General features: G+C 41.8%; 2 protein-coding genes across 2 annotated transcripts; both read left to right on the forward strand.

Annotated features, from left to right (window-relative positions):
* Window positions 1–5,786: 5,786 nt before the first annotated feature.
* On the forward strand, window positions 5,787–6,929 carry LOC127761164 (uncharacterized). The gene has a single exon (XM_052285406.1). The coding sequence runs from the start codon at window positions 5,787–5,789 to the stop codon at window positions 6,927–6,929; it is 1,143 nt and encodes a 380-aa protein (XP_052141366.1).
* An 8,189-nt stretch (window positions 6,930–15,118) lies between these two features.
* Window positions 15,119–19,213, forward strand: LOC127764088 (transcription factor MYB64-like). Its single transcript, XM_052288913.1, has 6 exons — window positions 15,119–15,287; window positions 15,727–15,778; window positions 16,539–16,628; window positions 16,738–16,843; window positions 17,571–17,699; window positions 17,853–19,213. The coding sequence occupies exons 1-6, from the start codon at window positions 15,222–15,224 to the stop codon at window positions 19,027–19,029; spliced, it is 1,620 nt and encodes a 539-aa protein (XP_052144873.1). The 5' UTR covers window positions 15,119–15,221; the 3' UTR covers window positions 19,030–19,213.
* The last annotated feature ends 4,592 nt before the right edge of the window (window positions 19,214–23,805 follow it).

The following is a 23,805-nucleotide window of genomic DNA, read 5'->3' on the forward strand; positions in this document are numbered from 1 at the left end:
GCACAAGTTATTACAACTTCAATGTAACATTCTAAGTTTCCAAATATTCCCACCATATTTTTCTAATGTTTATACACATAGCAACTCTACTTTGAATGTATCTCTCTAGGGTGAACGAGCGCTGGCCTTTGAGGCTGATGCTATACACAAGGCTGGTCAAGGAGAACCTCAGATTGTGCTGTTTGTTGGGACGCTTGTGAAGAACTACACTCAGTCTGGCATAGGTATCTAATGATATATGTAACTTCAGTGTCTCACATACGCACACGTGCACACACACAAAACAAATACATGTAATTTTTATTTGATATATAGGGTTGGCTTTGTCTGGAGGATCAGCGTGCAAGTGGTACATTAATATCGACATACCAGACATGGATGAGTTGAAGAACAAGTTAGTACAGAATGTCCTTTTTTCTTAAGTTTTGCCATAGCTCCATTGCATGTAGTTTTTCTCACAAACATGCCTATCCAGACTTGGCAAAAACTTTCAGCCAATCAAATGGATAGAGGTTGCTCCTACAGCTTATATTGAAGAAGCTAATGAGGAAAAAACAGTGCAAGAACTTCTGAAACAAAATCCTCACAAAGCCAAGGTTAGTGTCGTTTTTTTCTAAACGACATATACACTGTGTTATATTAAATTCTATTTGATACTAATGCAATCATGCTAATTACTCTTGCTGGGAATACAGAGAGTTCGGTTTGTGACTAATGTGACTATCAGAAAGATCTGCAACGAAAACTCTTGGTGGTATCATTCGTGCCAGAAATGTTTCAGGAGTGCAAGGCCATTTGGATACACCTACAAATGCACAGGGTGTTCCAGAATTGATGTGGCAGTACCAAGGTAAGATAAAAATACAGTATTACTTATTTCTTGTCAGTTCTCTTCTATTTTCAAGCTACTATGTTGTCTGAAAAGGTTTCCATCGATCTTATTGTGTGTCTATGTAAATCATAGGTACAAGATAGTAGTCATGGCAGGAGATAACACTGCAGATACTATGTTTGTCCTCTTTGGAAGAATTGCTCAACGTCTTCTACGAAAGCCAGTTGAGGCCCTTATTGAAAAGACTCCAGAGAACAGCAACTTCATTCCCGATGAAATAACAGGTCTTCTTGAAAAAGAGTTTGTATGGAATGTGAGCTTTACGGAGAATACACTTAAGTCTGGAGAAATTTCTTTCCAGGTCAATAGCATAGTGTCAATTGGTGGTACTAGACTACCTCCTCTGCTAATGTCTCCAGGAGGTTCTCAGGCATCATCATCTATGATGCCACCTGGACCAAGCAATTCGGCCATGTCGCCGCAGAGAGGTAGTGAGCTTGCCATTGCTTCCCCACCATCATCTACAACAGCTTCCCCTCTAGCCAAACACTATGTTGCTGCACCGAAAAAGCAATCTATCAGATCTACAGCACCTGACACCCCAACCAGCAAGTGTTCCATTGTCCCTGCAGAAGATGATAGTGTTAATCCTATTTCTCTGCCCATGTCACAGTCAGCAACCAATACAGCTATAAAGGTACTACATATTCCACATGTTTTTCCTCCTTGGTACCTTCTATCACTGTTTTCGTATATATAACTGTGAACTTAATATTTTTCTGTAGAGGGGAAAGGATAGTTCTCTCTCTGCTCATGATGCACTTGCAGATGTAGATGTACCCATTTCTAAGTCCACTCCCAGGAAAAGGTGCATTTTAGTTTTTCCTGAGATCTGTCTTTCATCTTTTTCTCTGAATTTGCTTAGCAAAACAATGCAATGTTCAATAGGGGGCGTCCTTCGCAGTCATCTCCAACGGTTAAAAAGTTGTTTGCTGAGGACAAGGATAGCCAGAACAAGGCTACTGATATGTATGTTCACCGATAATTCTTAAGCTCCCCTGCCTCATTCAGTGTGCTCCAAGTAATTATAGAAAACTAACAACTTGTTTTGCTGCCTTTCAGTACTCCAGATGATGCCTGGTGCATTTGTCCACCCCAGATCACCCATTTTGCTTGTCTAGCTTGTACCGGCTTCATCAGTCCAATCAGAAACACAGGAAAACAATCATGTTCCCATGTCTTTAACCATGGCATGTCCCTGGAATATTTGCTATGACTCTATGTCCGCTCCTTTATTATCCACAGCCTTTTGCCAGTACTCCTCCTCTTAAGTTTACTATCGACATGTGTGTTTTCTCACCAAGTGCTCAAGTCCCATTACAGTTGCGACTGTCATAGCACTGCAATGGGCCTTGAACAACTAGGAGAGCCTTGGATGTATGCTACCTTATAAGGCAACACCGCCCATATGGTGTTAAGACCTGTTATTATTCTTTATTTGCTGTCTTACATTGGAAGCTTCATGTTATGTCGTCCAATGTTACTGACCTTTTATAGTTGACTTATGTCACTTTCGGTTTACTACTACATAGGTTTATCTCAGATTTCTTTCCATACGCAAGCCTAACTAACTTGTCAAGGTCATTTCTAAAGAACAATATTGAAGTTGAAATATATGCTTCTTTTGCTTTTGTACTAACAAGCTTAGGCACAATAGTATTCATTATCCAATCCAATGTGCTGTCACGATAGACTGTTATACGTTAACGAACCGCTTTCGTCAAAGTTACAGTGTATTACAGGTAAACGCTACCTATTCATGTTCCTTCTGTGCTCAATAAAAATGATCTTAGTAGCAGCATACATGTATATATCCTTTGACTTCACTGCTCTGTACTTTCTAGCAGTGATGCGTGAAGTAGACGAGTTGTGCTGGTAAATTTACTCTCCTCTGTTCGACAAGACATCACAGCTACCGTATTCAATATGGAGCAAGCCTTCCAGATACAAAACCAGTGGCTCAAAGAAAAAGCAACTCGCCCACCTTCGTCCCCATCTACTACCTTCCATGCTCGAGTGACATCTTAATCGGGCGATTCTTCAAGACAAGGTAACAACTCAACCAAAGCCCCCATACTTTTCCCTGCTTCTTTCCCTTGCATTCTTCCATGCCCTATTCATACGACATGTTTCTCTTTGAAATCAAATTACATCTACTGCAGTTTCAAATCAGGGTTGATTCACTATACATGTTCGCATGCTGTAATTTTAAATAGGATAAGAGATGGAGACAAAGAAATGCAAAGTTAGTCAGCTACCATCAACATATGGAACCAATCGACCACTTAGGGCCACTAAGTTTAGCAAGGGAAAGGAGTTATCACACTTACTTGCCGACATCATCTACCAAAATGCTATTGTTGTCACTGTTCTAGGAGCTGGCACACCCACAAGAAGCAAGGTCACTGCTATGATAGCTGCAGTAGCAGAGTGCCAGCAAGATGACATAGCACTTCTGCCGTTCAAACGTAGAATGTATATTGCTCTGTTCATGGATAAAGATCAACAGGAAAAAGCTCATAAAGTGCTTGACCAAGGTAGTTTCACGTTTCAGACCACTCGCCTGTCGTTTGAGCCTTTTAAGCTTAACTTGCATAGCATCAAGAACCCGTTAAGGCATAGAACAATGAAGCGATACCTGAGCTACTAGACAACAGCTGCAGAGTAGAAGAGATCTATGGTCAGTACCATATACAGGATCTGTCTATCTTTAGGCTAGCTGCATGGACATCGGATGTGAATCTCATACCGAGAATCATTGACTGGAACATAGAAACCAAGGGACCTCAACAATGTAACAAGGTTAATTGGGACTTGGAAGATGCAACAGCTACAGTCTTAGTCCATTTGGAGAAGATATTTGATTACTACGATGAAGACAGTGGGAGCGACACTGATGGAGAAACACTAAGGCACTACGAAGAAAAAGTTCCAAGGGTTCCTGTTATCAGAACTTTCCAATGGGAGGCAGGTGTAGCAGACTCAAATAGAGGACCTGTTGAAGGACCATCTACATCTACACATCAACGTCGTCTTCCTCAGGAGCTTAGAAAGAATAATAGGTTCCAGTAACTACAATGCTAAGTGTGTTGTCCTAAAGACAACCTGTAATAATCTCATTACGTAGTACCTTCCATGCTAACTGTCTAATCTTTTGCACTTTAACTTTTTGTTGTGTCTTTAGTTCCTATTTGAACATATATCTGTTACCCATGTTTTATCGTACTATGAAAATAGTGATTATAATCCATGGCTAAATCTAATGCTTAGTTGTTCAGTGAGATCTCGCTATGGATTTTTAGTTTTATTTGCCCACATTGATAATTTTATTGCACTCGTGATAGGGCGCGCAACGCGCGTAAAATGTCTAGTACTAAGTAAAGCGCCTAGAAAATTAAGCTGTGCCTTACAAAAATCGACGGAAATAATTAGCCGTATATATTGTTCAATCTCGTCGGCTTCTGACGCATGCAAGAATCAATCTAATAGTAGCTAGCAATGGAGATCAACAAGAAGGCGCAGGACTCGCCGTCGCTAATGGAATCTCGCTTAGCTCCACTTCTACTCTTCGGCCATGGCGAGGCCGGCGACAAGTTCTTGTACAGCATACCCAGCCGGCGGCAGCTGACGGCGGCGGCGGCGGCGGCGGCGTTCGTCGACCTCATCGGCCACTACTCCTGGATCACGCCGCGGGGCTGGGTGCTCACGCTGCAGCCGGCCGGCCGGCGCGGCGGCGGCGACGCCCCCGCCGAGGCCTTCCTGCGAGACCCGTTCTCCTCGCGCCGTGTTCCCCTGCCGCCGCCGGACGAGGAGATCAGCGGCCTCGCCGCGAAGGCGCTAGGCGGCGGCGACGACGACGCGGCGTGGTGCGTGCTGTCGCACGACGCCGCGGACCCGCGCTGCGTCGTGGTGGTGGTCCACCCCACCGAGCCGGTGCTGTTCTACTGCCGGCCGGGACCGGGAGACAGCGCCGGCCGGCGGCGGTGGCTGAGGCACGAGTACCAGCCGGAGGCGATCATCGCCCCGGCCAACCACGACGACGACGACGACCTCGACGCCATCGTCATCGAGTCCATGGGGTGGCTCACGGCGTCGGGCGGCAAGCTCTTCGCGGACCTGGAGTGGTCCGGCAAGATGGCGACGCTGGAGTTCTCGCCGTCGCCGGCGACGCCGACGCTGGCGAGCACTCCCCTCGCCATGGTACCGTGCCCGGCGTGGTGGAACCACTGGAACAGCTCGCTGGTGGACTCCCGCGGCGAGCTGTTCGTCGTGCACTTCAGGAACTCGCTGCTGTGCCAGCGCACGGTCCTGCTCGTGCAGGTGCACCGGCTGGACTCGACGCGGCGCGCGTGGGTGAAGGCGGACGGGCTCGGCAGCAACAGGGTGTTCCTGGTTACGAGCCAGTTTGGCGTGTCCATGGCGGCGGATGAGGCTGGGTTGGAGGAGAACTGCATCTACTTCACCAAATTGGATGACAAGGGGTTGTATGTGTATGATGTGGGACAGGGAACAACTGCTTTGTATGATCCTAGAGAGGACATTCCTGATTCCATGGAGCCTATACTTTTGATGCCTGTCAGTTGAATTCGGTGCGGATTCACTGAAATGTTTCAAACTTAATTTTGGTTCCTGCTTCCGATCCACCTGTGGTGAAGCTGCTTCTGATTCTGAATCTGATTGGGATTTTTGGACCAACACGATTGCAACTTTGCAAGTTTGCAAAGCAGGACACGACACGATTGACACACGACGAGTTGCCCAAGAACTTGCCAGTGTTACGGCTTGTACTAATAGCACATTCCAACATATACTTGGATACAATCTGTCGTTGAAATGTCTGGACTTCGCGTCCCTGACGGCCTGATCGATCGACGGAGCGCGCGATCTCGCCACGATGGACGCACGGTCGATGTCGTCTTCGTCGTCGTCGGAGTGGCGGGACTGGTCCTCTCTACCGGAGGACCTACTCCTCCTTATCCTGGAGCGGCTCCGGTGGTCAAGCCACCCAAGCGTCGCCGCGGTGTGCTTGCCATGGCGCTCCGCCGTGCCGCCGTCCTACCCGGCGTGGATCACCCCGCTGCTGCTCAACGCCGCCGACGTCGGCACCACCAACATCCGGTACTACAGCCCCTATTTCCACAAGAACTTCGAAATCGACCGTACGCTGACCGATCCCGGTGCCAAGATCTGCTGCTCCGCCGCAGAACACCTAACGACTCTATGCACGCCGGACGACGTGGTCCTCGACGCCGACATGGTCTCCGGCAGCATCCGCGAGCTCCCGCGTCTGCCGGATAGCAAGTTCAACTTCATCGTCTATGACGACGGTGCGTTGCGGACGACGATGTACGCCATCGTCACGGTTGGGTCGCTGCGTATATGTAGAACCGGACTAAATGATGACAGCGAGTGGGATGACTGGGATTTGGTGGATAGCCCCGATGAACAAATGGTTCCGACATTGCCGATCTCCAACCCGGTCTTCCATGGCGGCATGCTCTACCTCCTCGGGAAAGATGGGAGGCTGGCATTGTATGACCCGTGCAATCACGAAAGAGGGTTTGAAATTCTTGACAAACCCGAGAGCTTTGGGTTCGAAACCGATGATAGCTACCTCGTCGAGTCTGAACAAGGCGAGTTGATGGCAATCCTCGTTGGCCGACGAGGGACGCCGGTGCATATTGTGAAACTTAACGAGGAGGCGATGAAGTGGGAGGAAGTGGAGAGTTTACAGGGGAGAACGTTGTTTACCGGCACGCTCACGACGATGATGAGAAGTGTCAAGATCAAGTGGATGCAAAACAAGGTTTTTCTTCCAAAGCTTTATGACTGGCCTGAGACTATCCAAGTTAATCTTGTTCTTCGTGATGGTGAATTAGCATTTGTACCAAAGTCGGGTGGTGAAAATACTATTCTGAAAGATGGTGAGGACTATATGGAGAAAATGTGGTGTTATGAACCAGGACAAAGACAGGCAAAGAAGTTTTGGGGTACCAAAAGTGTGGATTATGGCATTTGGGTTAATTTTAGCACTTAGTATTGATTAATCTTCGGTAATGAAGTTTATTGTAGGATGCTTTATATGAATAGAGGGGGTCAAAATTATACTTATTTATGAAGTTTCTTAAGAACTAGAAAGGAAGCCCGCGCAGATGCGCGGGCACCTTATTTATTATTTATAGAAATAATGTTAAATAGAATTAAGTCATATCTCACTATATGCATATAATATATTGTAGATTTCACCTTATAATTAAAAAAATCTTTGTCGTGATATTTACCGTAGATTTTAATAAATGATAAAGATGATGTTTCTTATATTCAAACAAAAATCACTTCTGTCCATATGACACGTAAACTCGCCTATTGTCACTATTACTAATTATCATTGTTGCTTGATGTCTTTTTAATAAATGGAACTACATTTGTATCACCAAAGTAAGAGTATTACATCATTAATACATAAAACATCAATCTCCACTACATACCTAAATGTTTATGTTAACTCTTATTTCTAAATCTATAAATAAATATTCTAAAAATACTGCTTCTATTGGTTAAAGGGATAACACTGTTAAAAATTAGACATGAATATACCCTCTAATGGGTAGAGCTACCAAGAATTTATTTCTCTATTGCCTTCAAACATGGGTTTCATAGTGACATACTTATGCCAATCAAAGCCAGTGTGGAGCATAATTCTAAGTCCTATTTCACCATCGGCACCATCAAAGCTTATTGCATTAGTACATAGGAAGTTGAGTACTATTGTCAATAGTGGCCTCCATTGAGTCTGTCTTAACTCAATCATATGTATGTCCCTGCTACAGTTGTGTTAACTGGCTAACTGCTCGATACCCTTCAGGAAAGAAAGAGAAGATAGATGTGAAGAAAATAATTCTTTCCATAAAAATATTTTTTTTAATGTTTTGAGTAGAGACTATTTATTTATTTGTAGTGTTAATCAGTACTGCTTAAGTTTTTATGGCATAGAGAAAATATTCTCTTTTGAAATGAGTGAGGTTGATTATTAAGAAATGTATCGCTAAACATACATACGACTGTGACAATCTTTTAAGGAAGCCCGCGCGGTTGCGCGGGCATCTTATTTATTGTTCTATGAAATAGTGCTAAAAGAAGTCATATCTCACATTTCTACGTCGTGAGATAGAACATAGACTTTAGTATGCTTCAATGATAATAATTTCTCTCAGATTAAAAAAAAACACTTTGTCCCGATTACATATAAATTCTCCTATTAACGTAACAACTCATTATCACTATTTTAAAAACTGACTACCTATTAATAGATGAAATTGTATAAATGCGGATAAAATAAGTCTAATATATCATTAATACACTACTTAGCTAAGTGTTCATGTCTCAGATATATATATTTTAGCGTCTAGTTTATTTTCGTCACCTATTTTTCATAACAGTTCCATCAATTTAAATGAAAATCGATGGCGAGATTACACAGTGTCACATGACGGTTCAAGAGTGCTAGTAGAAGCATCACGTAACCATATTTGTGAAGTAATAAATTTTATTTTTTATATAGAAAATACTTTTTAAAAAGATAGTCTATTTTTCGATGATGGTTCTGATATTTACATATATTTTTCTTTAGGGTTTTATAGCTTTTTTAACGTACATCCTTTTTTTTTCAAATGAACAGTAGGTAAAGGTATTTTTTCCATCGCTAAACGGTATGTATGTCCTTTGTTTTGTTTTTCAAATGAATATAGTACGTAAAGGTATATTTTTTTCGGCCCATAGTACATTTTCCTGGTATGCTGACTTTTTTTAGGTAAGTGTAAACGGATTATGTATATACATGAAGTATTAACTTTTTTTAATAGATCTAATCTAACGGTTTTAAATAACGGGTCCACCAACTTAAATGAAAATCGACGGTAAAATTATAGCATGCCACGTGACAACCTATGAGTGCTTGTAGGAGCGCCACATGGCAGCTTAGGAGCGTTTATAGGAAGATTAATGGACTTTTAGTATATAATAGATAGATAGATAGATGTTCTATGACTATATAATACATCTCTCATCAAGATTATTGATACTAAAAAAAATCACACAAAGTATATCTACGCGAACCAACTCAAGTACTAGTTGATGGCAACATTATTGATGGCAGAACTGAAATAAAATTCAGGTATTGTTAATTTTGTAAATTCACATGCAGTATCCTACCAGTTGACAATACCATGCCACACCAATTGCAACAGTGTAACATGCGAAGGAAGAAAGATTTTGAGGGTCACAATTCCTTAGATATTGAGGAATTCGATCAATGAAGAAGGTTTGAATCCCGATTTCGACACTGAACTGAATGAATTTTGAATTTACGAAAACTTGAATTTGGATATGAATTACCAACTTTGTCTTAAAAAAAGTGTATTTCTTATAAATATAATTTGTCTAGGTGCATTACCAGAAATACATTCTTTTTTATTTTGAACTAGGCTATTGAAGTTTGATTTTTTTTTTTAAAGAGAGAGACAAATTGAAATCCTTAGAGTAAGTTCAATAATATATCCAACTACTACCTCCAAAAACTAAAACATCGTCTACAACAAATCTAATAGCTCACTTGTATAATAGTTAGTTACACATATATATTGCATAATTAATACCTAATCCATCCATATCTCTAACATAATTTATCGGAGCTTCTGCTGCAGCTGGGTATAAATTTGTAACTCATTTTTTTTCTCTCTTCTCTTCTATTCTCCACGCGTAAGCACAAATATGATATGATAACTTATACTACCCGTTTACATTATATCATTGTACTCGCTCTTAACGCTATTAATTTTTATTCAAAAGTAATACTCCCTCCATTCCAAATTGATCTACATATAGTTTTTTTTAGGTTATTCCCAAATGATCTACATATTTGTGTTCATGTATTAAGTCTATTCGTTATTTGTGCATTGGAGTAAATAGACATTGATGCACACATCCATGCACACAAGTATTTATAACCCACATGCAATATCTTGATTTGCTATTGGCTAGGAAATAGTGGGGATGGTACATGCATCGAGTTTGTTGCTAGAGTAAATATAGTATGAGAATTATTAGCTTTTCTTGGTCTTAGTGTACCTATGAAATATATAGATCAATTTGGAATGGAGGGAGTACTACATAGCAGATTTGTTTATTAAACTTGAGTTTTTTATGGTCTCACCACAACTAACCGATGCTTCCTTCTATTGACCATGTTGACTGCCTTTATTCTTAATAGTAAAAAAAAAAGTTACCCAAAATGACAGGTGGCGCCTAAAAGATATCTATGCCCCTAGTAGGTTTTAGTTAATTGATGATAAAAGATTAAGGGACTAATGTGTTTATTGAGTGTATAATTGTTGACAAAAAATTCGCGCTCGGCCAATGTTGCCAGAACTGTGTTGGTGCGAACTAAGTCGACAAACACAACAGCTTGAGAGATCTGCTTAGCTCCAGTGCAGGTCCAAAAATTGATGAGATGCGGGCATGCCAGTCAGTTTGATTCTGCAACTGACAAGATAAATAACTATGTTAATCACCGAAGAGCCAATCAACTGACAAGCCGATGGAGTTATTCCAGCCGAGGCTGGTCCTAGCCGATGTCGATATTAGCTGATGCCGATGGGGTTTCGAGCAATTGGCTATATGTCTAATTTATATTCTGATACTTGAGTAAATAATGATATATAGACAATTAGCTGATGATAATGTAATAAAACAACAATATAATCTAATTGAAACCAATCGGGTAACAATGATATATCAGAATAAACACTGATATGAAGGTTAAAGCATACATCGGCTGAAGGTCCGATGTCATTAAATCTAAACGATTAGATAAACAATGAAACCTTTGTTGCAATCGGCTAAATCCAACTTGTATGAAATTCTAATAAGCCGATGCAGCGTCCAAATAACTCATCGGCTGAAACCCCGATGAAACCCTTATTGGCGATCAAAGGCATGTTAGTTTCTATGTTTCTAACCACGGCTATGGTCGATGCAACTCAAAGTATGCAAAGAAATATAAAGTCTAAACAATCAAGCCTTTGACTGATTTTAAGAGTGGCGGATAACTTAGCTAATCTAATCTGGCAAAGCAATTTAGTTGATACTGGCGAAAACCCTAAAGCAGATCCCAACCAATACGAGTAAATCGAGCTACCAAACTAGATTAGCCAAGATATATGATAGGTAAGCGGCAACTATATCAACCGAACCAGAGCGATCCAAGAGATCGAAGTGATGCAGCCTTGAAGCACACCAACATAGCCAATACAATTGCCTGAGCCGGCGGAACGTAGGACTTACCCCTTCACCGGAGATCGAAGTCGATGCAGCCTCACGTGAGGTGCCAAGTTCCGCCGGTGATAAGTGAAAACCTCGGAAAAGTGGGTGGTGATGCGTCTAGAGTAGTTTTATTGATCGAGAGGTAATTTACAATGACTCGGGGTGTACATATTTATACACATGGGTAGATACTATTCCTTATTGGACAAGAAAGAAACATTCCTAAATATAATAGGAAAACATAAAGTCCTTATCAGATACTAAACACACTTTTCTAAAGATAAAAAGGAACCTAAATGACTCTTTCTAATTAATAGATAAACTATCATATCGCATCCTTCTTGAACTCGGTTTCTTCTAGATAAACTTCCTTTAATTGATTGATTTCCTTAATCGAATCTACCAAGAATCTGACTATTGGTAAAATTCATGATGACCTCGGGGCTTACCAAATTTTGGCGTTAACAATAATCAAGGGATTAGTTCGATGAAGAATCGACAAAGATGATGAAGAAGAATATGCAATACAACAAGGTTTCATTGCGATCCAAGGCTACAAGTGATAGAAGATGGCAAGATGCAGTGAAGGTTGGCAAGACTTGGCTACACAATGGACCATGCAAGGGAGAAGGGCAAGCAGAGGCTTGGCGACGAAGGATGAAGGAGCAAGTGCTTGACCGAATGCCGATGAATCGATCGAGGCCATAGGGTGTCAGAAGTTGCCGAGAATCAACCCTTGGTAAAGAAGAAGTGCAAGATGAAATGTCAAAAGATCAAGAGGATATGATTTGTTGATGAACATCAAGCCAAATTCCATATTATCATTATTCAAGGCAAAGAAAGATGATGGCATAAAGGTACTCGCATTAGTATAGCTTTTCTATTTGCTCTTGAGTTGGTAGGAAAGCCATACCATTAAGGGAAATGTTGCCTTGATGTCTAGGGATGAGTTTGGTGCTCAAAATCTTTGTTGAAGTGGTTCTCACTCTTGGATTTGTGTGTTGGAGTTTTTCGGAGTTTTTTGAAATTGGTTTCGGAAGTTTTCGAATTGGTTTTACCTTTGAAAACCGGTACAGGTATTTTTTCGGAAGTTTCTGAAAGTCATTTTCGGAAATTTCCGAACTAATTTGAGTTTGCAAAAACGGTACTGGTGTTTTTCGGAATTTCCCGAAACTGCTTCAGAAATTTCCGAAATGTTGTATTGGCGAAAAACAGGTACCGGTGTTTTTCGGATTTTTCAAAATATTTTGAAATTTTTCGAAATGCTTTTTTTGCCCATTTATTGTGTTTGTGCTGGAATTTTGCACTGCTCGGAAAATTCCGAAGTTACTTTAGCAAACTTTGAAAGAAAAGCCTGAAGTTACTGTAGCAAATTCCGAAGAAATTTTCGAAAGTTGTTTTTGCTCTCTGGTAATCACTTCGGAAATTTCTGAAATATGGAATCTTTCCCCCTAACGGGTGATCTAAGGGTGTTACTATAAGTAACCCCCTCCACCCACAAGCTAGGGTTGCTGGCTCTATTGTTTTTCTTATGCCATTGGCTTGGGTTGATTTGAGATTCACTTTGAGCCTTGCCTTCTCACTTCTTCCTCTGCACTGATCTACAAGCTTGGTTTCGTGTGTACGTGTGAGTGGTTGATTTGAGTTTGTTTGAATACATGGTGTTGACTTCGTGAAGATTTATTGAGCACTCGATTCATCCACAGGAAATCTTTGTTGCATTTGTTACTCTTAATGGAAAGGAAAGAGATACCCTTAATGGAAAGTGGATAGGGTTTGAAAAGACCCGACTCATTGTGATATCCTCAACGAAGTGTAGAATCCCCTCAAAGATTTGAACTTCGAGCACATCATCTTACAAGAATCCCAGTGATATCTCGGCCACTCTTAGCTTTGATATTTGGTGCTGCTAGTAGTTTAGTTATTGTATGTGCAATCCCTTGCCTAATTGTGCTGCTCTTCCCTTTTGCTTGTCTTGCTAGTTTGCTTGTAAATCTGAGATTTTTGGAAAATTCCGAAAATATTTAGAAATATCCAAAAGGTGCTTCTACATTTATTTAAAAGTTTTAAATGCCTATTCACCCTACTATAGGCGACATCGAGGTTCTTTCAGCGCCCTTCCAGGACGTTGGTAGGTAGCAGTAGCCTATATTGATTGCCTCACAGGCTCACACACAAACTGTAACGTCCCGCCTCTCCCAGGGCGGGCCTAGTTACATTTGGCAGTTTTTCTTGGATATAGACTGCCATCAGACCAACACAAGTCTTTTCTGCACACTTTGACCACTCCGAGTCCACACCAGCCATGCGCAACTGCGACACACGCGCCCCAGGCCGGGTTCACTTACATCTGGCAGCTTTTCAAATTGCTCTAGGCCAAGCACGCTTAACCTCAGAGTTCTTTGGAGATCAGCTTCCGGAAAAAGAAGTTGCAACTTGTTGGTATGAGTATTCTATTAATCCTATTAAGCCCTTGGCCAGGATGTCACACAAACCCTCCTCTCCGTAGGGAGCTTGCACCCGCTGCTCGCTTCCCCCTCCTCCTCCTCCTCCTCCCCTGCGCCCCGCAGGTGAGGTGAGGCCCCGATCCCATGCGAAGAGCGGCCGATTCCTCCTCTTTGCTTGCGCCATTAACTCCTGTCGGTTTTATGGATTGGTTAACATGAGTTCTTGCCTTGTTCTTTTCAAATTTGGGGGCTGATGCCCCTAGCGGATTTGGGGAGCGGGGATGAGGACGTGATGAAGTGGTGAGTAATCTTACCGAGTATGCTAGAAACCACCTCATTCCGCATGTTTCTGCATTGGGCTTGGTTTCGGGGAACATAGGTTTTATCTCTAGATCCCATTATAATGCATATGCATGTAATTAGTAAATAGTGAAAGTCATAACACACTTTAACAATATATATAATGCACTATGATCATTAACTTTATAACGAAGTATATATCATATTATGGATGAGAGCTACTTTTCTCCTCGTGTGTTGGGCTACTGACCAACCTCCTTTTTCTTACCTTCTCTCGAAGTTCTCCTAAACATTTTAGGTAAGAAATGTTTTGTTTTGAGTAAAATAAAGAAGCGCTTTAACTAGATTATTTTTAGAGAGAATCCATCGTGTGTCACTGATTTTGTTCCCGTTCTATAATATGCCATTGAGTTTGTTAAGTTATACACATATCATTGTATTTTGCTTAACATTTATAATATACCATCGCCGTCCAATTAGACTCGGTTGGATACTATATAATTTTGTTCTAACTAGAAAAAATGCTAGTGTGTTGCAATAGGTGAATGTTTTTTTAATCTTATTATTGTTATACGATTTAGCTAGAATGAAATTCACTGTGGAAATTCGCTTAGATTTTATTTAGAAAATCATGAGCTACAATTACAATTAGGAGACCGACTTTCATATCAGGTTAGCATGCAAGTTTTTTTTAAAGAAATTTCTTATTGACTTCTTTTGTATTTCCAAAAGTAACTAAAATTCCGACTTAAACCAGAATATGTATTTTTAAAAGGGAACGAATTTAAAAAATTGACTCAAATATGAATGACGTACCAAATACTGGCAATAACATCTTTAATTTTTATAATAGTAGAGATAACTAAAATATCTCAAAAATTTCAAAATACTAGCATACTCCCTCCGTTCCAGACGCCTCCTAAGTTGATGTATATTGACAGGGGCTTTTAACTATTTGCCACTTTTAGATTTGGCAATTAGATATTTGCCACACCTATCTCGATGACATGTCTCTATGACATGTGGGTCCAGTGACAAATAGTTAATTGCCACATCTAAAAGTGACATATAGTTTAATATGTCATGTTGACATAGGGGTGGCCATCTCAAACTTTGCGAGTGCAGTTTTGTAGTACAAATAAAAAGATAAAAATGGAGTACTCGAGACGAGAGTATCTTCTCCTTCCCCTGGCGTAAACGAAAATCTCCTGTCTCGTCTCCTCCGCTCCTTGCGCTTGCGCCAAGACGAGTCGCGGCTGCCGATGGCGAGCAGAGCAGTCGAGGGGGAAGGGGAGGGGGAGGAGGAGGGGGAGGGGAAGGGTAACCTGGTGAGCATCCACATCCTCTTTCTGATTCATCTCTCTCACTCTCCCACCGGGAGTACTTATATCTGGATTCTTGAATTTGCTTGCGTTAACCCTAGCTTCCCTTCTAGATCTGGAAGAAGCTCTTCTCCTCCTTAATTTCAGAGCATTAACCTCTCTTAGTACAAGTAGTAACAGTTTGTTTGTTCCCCCAATAATTTGGGGGTTTAACTGACCCCCCCTGACTCGAGCGAGGTTGATTGGGTTGCGGGAGGATGTGGTAATGATGTGCCTCTGATGCTACCACACAGATTACTCTTTAAGAATTTGAGTTTCATATATGAAGCAAATTAGCGAAACCTAAAAAGCATCCATGTTTGTGATAAAACAAGCAACTAGTAAAATGGGTGTGCTACCTCGAGTTGTTATCACAGAGTATTTGACTAGTTAACTATGTGTTCAGGCTAATGCACCGGAAGACAGTCACAAGCATTGCCAAGGAGAAGAATTAGAAGGTATTTACTCTTGCTAATTGCATGTTCATTTAAGAATATGGGAAGTTCGGACCTGCATTTTCCCATGGAGATTTTCATTCATGTTTCTTGGCGTCTGGATTGTAAGAAGTGGCATGTTTTTTCAGCAGATAGCCTTCTTTTGGACAATACAAGTTTAAACTTCAGAAAGCATTTTCCTTCGTTATCCCATACAGCAAAGAGAAAAAAAACAACTTCCTGATATCGCTTTGGTCACAGCAGCTTGATTAACAACTGATGTGTAAACACTCTGCAGCTTTGTAGATGTTATTACATGTATACAGAAGGACCCTTTCCTACTATTATCCTTCAAAAGTAAATGGAAGTTTGGGACTTTGGGTAGTACATTTTCTGTTTGATAGTATGAAACTGATTACCATTCATTGATTTGCCCAGATCTTTTTTTGTTCCCGCCAATTGAAAGTTAATGGGAGTAGGACATTAGTTATATCTACTAATTCAATCAGGAGTGCTTTCTCATCTATGTACAAGTAACTAGTTGAATTAAATGTTTAGTACATGATAGTCAATTGTTGATTAACCTTGCATCCATGGATTGCATACCGAGTTTTAACCTCTCTTCATAAAGGTCAATCAAAATTGCCACAGACATTACTCAAGTTTTCCATTACTTGTTTCATTGTCTCATCATATTTATGAACCCTATTTACTACCATTAGTATTCCTATGATCCTATCTGTTCATTTTAGTCCATGATGCTTATTATGAATTTGTCAAGCAGCTGGCCAGTCTTGCAAGATAAATTATCAAGACATCATGGACAAGTGCGGTATTGAAATATCTGAAAAAAGAAGGCGGCGATGGTCAACAAAGGAAAGTTGTTTAGATTTCTACTTTATTATTTTGCTTCATGTAATTGTTGGGTTTATTTATTTGTTCATCGTTATGTCCACTAACAACATGAAATCAACTCTGAATCCAGGAGGATGAGTCACTTATTCAAATGATTAACATATATGGGCATAACAACTGGGAAACTGTTGCACGCGCTATACCTGGTCGAAATGCACAACAATGCAGAGTAAGGTAATTAAGTGAAACTAAATTGTTTGATTGAGACCTTTTATATTTTCTAGCCATGACCTTTTATACTTGAGTTAACAGCTTGGAATAATCTCCACATTAAATACTGTCTTGGTTATTTATGCTTAAGCTTTCATTGCCACCATCCACAATGGTATTTTCTTATTCTCACCCATTTCATTGTCAACCTAGTCTGTTCTGCTCATAAATATCTCGTAGCCTACATGTCTTGATTCATAAGCATGCTTGTCTACTTCTAATTTGTCTTAGAAACATAAAATCCATTTCAACAAATGAAACTGCATACTTGTGTTAGAAAATATGCTTGACATCAAATCTCTTTATGGTGCAAATTTTGTGATAGATAATTAGAAACAACAAAATGGACATGCATCTTGTGTCGATATCCTTTAAGCTAAAAAAAATTGATTCCCTAGTTGTGGCAATAAATGGAATAGGTTTTTTGATGCCTTCTGTGTTATTTCCAACACCCATGTTACAGCTGATCTTTTGTGAACAAGAATAGAAATATTTGTTGCACTAAAAGCATGTCCTGAAACTTTCTTACTGTACATTTCTTTGCTCTCTGTTATCATATATCGACTAAAAGCCTTTATGGCTTTGAGTAGTGACTAATGAGAATTCCTATAGTACATGGTCAATATGCATTCAGATTTCGTCAATAATATCTGTTTATTAACTAAGTATGGATGGACGTAATGGAAATCAGGTGGAAATTCAATCTAGACCCTGCAATCAGCAAACAGGCGTGGTCACGAGAGGAGGAGCTAAGATTGATTCATGTCCAACAAATTTTTGGAAATAAGTGGTGTAGAATGGCTGAACATTTCACAGGGAGGTAAGATCTCAAATATTTAAACAGATGAAAAATCAGGATCTCCCCTGTCCTCTAATTTTCCCTGCACTTTACCTTTGTTTACTTTATTCAGCATGCATCTAACCACTTCAAAAGGCTTTCTGAACTAAAATTGTTAAAGTCGTGTACAAGCAGGACAAGTGCTGCAATCAAAGAACACTGGAGAGGTCCTATGAAAAGAAAATTAAATTCGTATTTAGCTTCAGGATTGCTCAAAAAATCTCCTGGTCTGCCTGAAAATCTATCAGTTTCGCAGAGTAGTGACTCAAATATTCTTCAGCAGTGTGATGTTTCATCTGATGAGAATAAACTGTTATCAGATTTACGACCAAGCCTAAAATCTAAAGAAGGGATGAGCTCAAAATGTGATGGTTCATCTTCTGATAATCAACTGTTATCAGATTTACGAGCAAGCCTAAAATCTAAAGGGGCAAGCTCAAAGTGTGATGGTTCATCTGGTGATAATCAACTGTTATCAGATTTACGAGCAAGCCTAAAATCTAAAGGGGCAAGCTCAAAGTGTGATGGTTCATCTGGTGATAATCAACTGTTATCAGATTTACGAGCAAGCTTAAAATCTAAAGGGGCAAGCTCAAAATGTGATGGTTCATCTGATGAGAATAAACTATTATCAGATTTACGAGCATGCTTAAAATCTAAACAAGGGGCAAGCTCAAAATGTGATGGTTCATCTGGTGAGAATCAGTTGTTATCAGATTTACAAGCAAGCTTAATGTCTAAACAAAGAACAAGCTCAAAATATAAACAAGGGGCAAGCTCCAAATCTAAACAAGGGACAAGCTCAAAGTCTAAACAAGGGTTCATAGACCTATGTGAAAATACTGATACATCAGAAGGAGAAAGTTCTGAGTTGATATGTACAGAAAGACCAGATCCTGATTCAGGTGAAGCTTCTCAGAGGATAAGGGATAGATTGAATTGGCGTAAAAGAGCAAGGAAGAAGCTGGTTTTCCTGTCAAGCCCGGTGGAGCTCAAGGTGTCTGCTGTGGCAGAATCTGAAAGGCACTTACAGGAAAGTAAAGAAATGAGTCCAGAAGTTAACATCGTTTCTCCACCAGCTGTACTCCAAGGTTTTTCACCAGAAGTTCCATCAGTATGTGAAAAGATAGTCGAACCACCACTGGCTGATTTCAACCAAGCTAAGAATGTTTGTTCTTTGGAGACCTCCTCAGACCCATGCACACTGGAGCAACATCTGGCGAATGTCTCAGATCTTCTAGACATGTCATACATCGATGGCTTGATGATCATTCCTCCTGCAGGTTGTCCATACGATGGTGATTTCATATGAGACATGAAAGGGGCACAGACAAGTAGACCGCGCTGGTATTGCACTAGCAATCCATTGTAAAAAAAAACAAGAAAGCCGCTATGCTGCTGTGCATCTTTTGATGAACTTACATAGTTCCTGTCTAATTATCTTTGCATTAGATCAAGAACCTATCTCGAAAAGAGTTAGCAATGTTGTTCTGTTAGCAATGTTGTCCTGTGCTGCATCTTTTGACCCTCCACAGGTACAATATATGAGCATGTGGTATTGCGACAACATATTGTCTACTAGCCATATTATTGCCTCATACCACTTTTTAAGCTTCGAGGGATTTGCCAAACGACCAAGAGAGCAGAACTTAAATTTTGATTTACTCGGTCTGGTTTTATGTTTTAATCTGGCATATATAACTATCGATGCATTTCATTTTTGTAAGAACCTGGTTATTAATTAGAATACATAATACCCAACATGGCTACATTTGCTATCAGGATATATATCCTACTCCAACAGAGGCATACTTGTAGAAATTAACTTTTCTTTTCGAGGGAACGGGCAGGAGCTCTGCCATTTCAATTATAGGAGAAGAGAAAACAAGGTTTTAGCATACATTGTTCCAACAAACCAAGGGTGACACTAAGTAATGCCACTAAAAGAGAGGAGAGGGGCACAGGTAATTTGAGAGAATGCAAAGCAACTAATATCATCAGGCGTTGTAAAGATATGTAATCAAACTTTGTTTCATCGTAGGCATTGCGCATGGTGATGATGGAATACTTGTTGCATCGATCCATATGCACCATCGAAAACTCGATCATTTCTTTGAAGCCAAATTCCCCATGTTGTGTAGAAATTAAATTCACAAAGTTAAAACAGAGATCAGATATATCACTCACCAAAGGAAGGTAAACAACGTAGTATATTTAATATTCTTCAATCAAATCTCTCCAATGAGTTCACAGTTTACACTTGTCCATCCACACACAGATGATCTCAAATGCAAACTGGAAATCGATACATATATTTAGAACAGTCTCCTTGAGACAATCAAACACTATACAAAGAGCTTTCAGCTGATACAATGCAAATTACATCTCAAGGCAATATAATAATCATATAATAATGGCATGCATCTAGTACTTCTTCAAATGAATGATGAACAATACACTTAGGCTCTCTTCCTCCTGCCCTTGATCTACTCTTCGTCTAGCTCCAGCTCGCCGCCGTCTTGTGGTCGCAGTAGGAGCCCGAGCATGCTCGACACCGGGCTGTGGCGCGACGGCGCGATGACGCGGAGCACGCCGTCCTCGCCGCGGTGGCACTCCGGGCTCACCGCGTACTCGATGTCGCGGGTGATGTCGAGCGCCCGCAGGTGCTCGCGGCGTATCGCCTCCATGGCGAACAGCCCGGCGCGCCGCGCCTCCCTCTCCATCTCCCGCAGCGCCTCCCGAGCCTTCGCCCTCTCGGCGTCTCGTCCCCGGCGCCGCTGCCGCAGGAGGAGGAGCTCGTCCTCCGCGGCGGCGGCGAGGTTGGCTCGGCGCCCCTTCGCCTTCTCCGGGACGGCGGCCTCGCGGTGGGCGACGCCGATCACGTCCTGGGACTTGGCGATCAGGCCGGCGTACTTCTTGCGCATCTCGTCCACCCGCTTTCGCGTGGCGAGCACCTCCTCGTTGCTGGGCGGCGGCGGCAATGGTATGGCAGCGAATCGGGCTCGGGCGGCGCGCTTCGGCGGCGGCGGCGGCGGCAATGGCGATTTGTTTTGTTGACGATGAACCGTCTTCGGCCTCTTCGAGCTCGCCGTCGGTGAGGATTCAGGGCCCGAATTCCTCTTCTTGGAGGAGGTCGCCGTCGCGGCTGCTTCCGGTGGAGGCTTCAACTTCAAGCCGTCGGCGGCGACGGCCGACGAGGAGGACGTCCTCACCGTTGGAAGGGGAGCCGCCGGCGCCGGCTTGGATAACGACGACGAGGAAGCTTCTCCTCCCTGACCACCACACCACCGAACAAAACCCCATCAGTTCCGGGAATAATCTTCGTCACCTGAGATGAGAACGGCGTCGGCGGCAGCGGCGACGGCGGCGGCGACCTCGCAAAGACCTCGGCGGCCAAGAGCTCCCCGCGGGTGATCCTCCACAGGGAGCCACTCACCTCGCCGATCTCCGACCGGAGACGCCGCGGATGACCTTCTCCTCCTCCTCCCCCCGTCTCGCCGTGGCGCCGCTGGCCCCCTCGCATTTCTTCGTCGTCGTCGCGCTGGTGCCGCCTCGTCCCGCTCCTGCTGCGCGAGCGGCGGCGCGTCGGCATCTCTCTCGTCGGCGGCGGCGGCGGCGGCGGCGGCGGCGTGCGCTTAGGTCATCGGAGCAAAGAGAGCTGAAAGAGAGAGGGGGGCGTGCGCTTAGGAGTAGGGTTTTCTTTTCTTTCCGTTTATATCGACTATCGAGTGGGCATGAGAGTCCTACTCCTATACCAAATAGGAAACTGACACGTGGAGGCGGAGGAGCGTGCAACGTACACCCACGATATGGACACGGTAATAACGCGACCAGCTCAACCTCTTTACTAGTATATAAATCATTTATATGCATATGGTTCTACTGTATATAACCCTGATGTGGCCGGTTCACACCTATATATAACTAGGATAGAAAAAAAGCTTAGGCTTGGCTTGAGCTGGCTTAGCTCGGTTCGGCTCGAATGCCAAACACCAAGCTCAAGCCTCTTTTTCAGCTCGTTCCTAATATGTACAGAGCTCGAGCTGGCTCGCAAGCCGCTTGTTTGGCTCATGAGCCTAGTCTATATATGGATGATTTTATTTTCTAATGAAGTTATTATTTGTCAATATACACTTTATCATATAGATTATGATGAATTGAATATATAAAATTATTTAATTTTACATGTCGATGATTTGTTCTTACTTTTATTAATGATTACAAATTATATATGAAGAGGTGTTTCAACGGGAAGGCTCGCAAGCCAGCTCGATCTGGCTCAAGCTAGTGGCGGATCTAGAATTTTTTCTGAGCCTGGGCAAGCCTAACGATAGAGGAGTAGTACAATTAAATCCATACAACCACGTACACGATTTAGCATAGATCGAGTTCTAATTTATGATGAAGAGAACCAATGTGCAAAATTATATTTGATGAAATGAAACTAGCTAATTGTTAATGTTGAATACTATACATTTATATATATAGCTAGTCACTTTGCTAGTTTATATGATGATCCACTGATCTGATATCCATTAAAACTAGTTGATTAAGCACATAATTAGCTACTAGTAGTATTTTACTCAACACTACGCGACTAAACACCTGAATTTATTCCTAAGCATGGTAATTATCAGTAACTAATAAGTAAAATACACTGCGGCTGCATCCGACGGAGCCCGGGCACCTGACAAGGCTAGCTGGGCCTGGCTCCGCCAGGGGCTTGAGTCAGGAAACGAGCCAAACGGAGCTTAGGTTTTAGCTCGTTTTCTTAATCAAGCCAAGCCTAGCTTATTGTAAGCCGGCTTGGCTTAGCTCGTTTCCACCCTAATATAACAGCTAGATGAGAGGTGTAAATCATCAAAATTTTACAGCGTTTTTCATGTGAATTGGTTTGGTTTCAGAAAATGCGAAATGATTCAATCTCTGCATTAATTGAAATATACTACTTTCCAAAGAATGCCTAAAATATTTATGTCACCAGCCAATTTAATTTTCGACATCCGCCAGACCGTGCCATACTGTTATATACTCCCCACGTTTTAAAATATAACTATTTTTCTTAACTGAACGCTGCTATACTTCCGACGCAGGCGTCCAACCAACGTACGACTCATGATGCATCACAAGCTAAAAAAATCATCTCACGTATACACCGTCACTGTGGTAGTAGAAAAGTCATGTATCACAGTTGTGTGTATAGCATTTTTCTTTTTAACTACTCCCTCTGCCCTACAATATGAGAATCTAGAACAGAATGGGATATTTTATAGTACTACAATCTAGACAGTCTATCCAGATTCGTGGTAATAGAAAATGTCCCATCCGATACTAGTTTCTTATATTTTGGGACGGAGGGAGTAGTACTTCCTCCATACGTATCCACCAAAAATCTTTTAAAATATGGGACGGAGAGAGTACCTAGATATTAATACGACGATATTCTTTGCATGGACATATAAATATAAATATTGTTGGAACAAAGTGAGTGTATCTATGTACTATATGGTAGCATTCTGTATTCATCTTGTCTAAATATATGTACATCACTTCTTCTTGTAAGGCACAGACACTGGCATGCAGTTTTGGTGGTAATGTCTGCTGCATTGCTTATACATTTCCTCCTCGGTGTATAAATTAAGTACAGGTTGTCTCTAGCTAGCTACTGTCGAAAATGATATCAGTTGCTATGCCGCTTCGTCGAGAACTCGACATCAATGCATGGTTTACTCATGTTGGAAAGCGAGAAACAGACTGTCGATATTTGAGATCTCAACTACGGTATTTACATGATATGGGGATCGTCGGTACCAGAGTATATGCGAGATTGAGGTAAAAGAGATAGAGACAAGGATTTTATACAGGTTCAGACCCTTCACAGGAAGGTAACAACCCTACTCCTGTTGGCCGAAGCCAGTGTTGCTTTATATTTATCTGAATCACACAAGTATCAGAGATGGCGCTAGATCCCCGTCGTCGGCTTCCGCAGGCACCGGATAGGGCTTGCGTAGGCTTACCTCTGATATCGATGTCTAGCGACGTGTGTTGGCTTGTGTTTCTCGTGTCTGTTGTGTCTTGTTGGTCTGTC

The sequence above is a fragment of the Oryza glaberrima genome, chromosome 2, assembly GCF_000147395.1.
Source record: "Oryza glaberrima chromosome 2, OglaRS2, whole genome shotgun sequence".
Classification (NCBI taxonomy): domain Eukaryota; kingdom Viridiplantae; phylum Streptophyta; class Magnoliopsida; order Poales; family Poaceae; genus Oryza; species Oryza glaberrima.

What these genes read in the sequence shown, in the direction of transcription:
- LOC127761164 (XM_052285406.1), top strand. Translation starts at nt 5,787, where the DNA reads ATGGACGCACGGTCGATGTCGTCTTCGTCGTCGTCGGAGTGGCGGGAC.
- LOC127764088 (XM_052288913.1), top strand. Translation starts at nt 15,222, where the DNA reads ATGGCGAGCAGAGCAGTCGAGGGGGAAGGGGAGGGGGAGGAGGAGGGG. An exon ending in CCAAGGAGAAGAATTAGAAG is followed by an intron (nt 15,779 to 16,538) that starts GTATTTACTCTT and finishes TTTGTCAAGCAG; the next exon opens with CTGGCCAGTCTTGCAAGATA. An exon ending in AAGGCGGCGATGGTCAACAA is followed by an intron (nt 16,629 to 16,737) that starts AGGAAAGTTGTT and finishes AACTCTGAATCC; the next exon opens with AGGAGGATGAGTCACTTATT.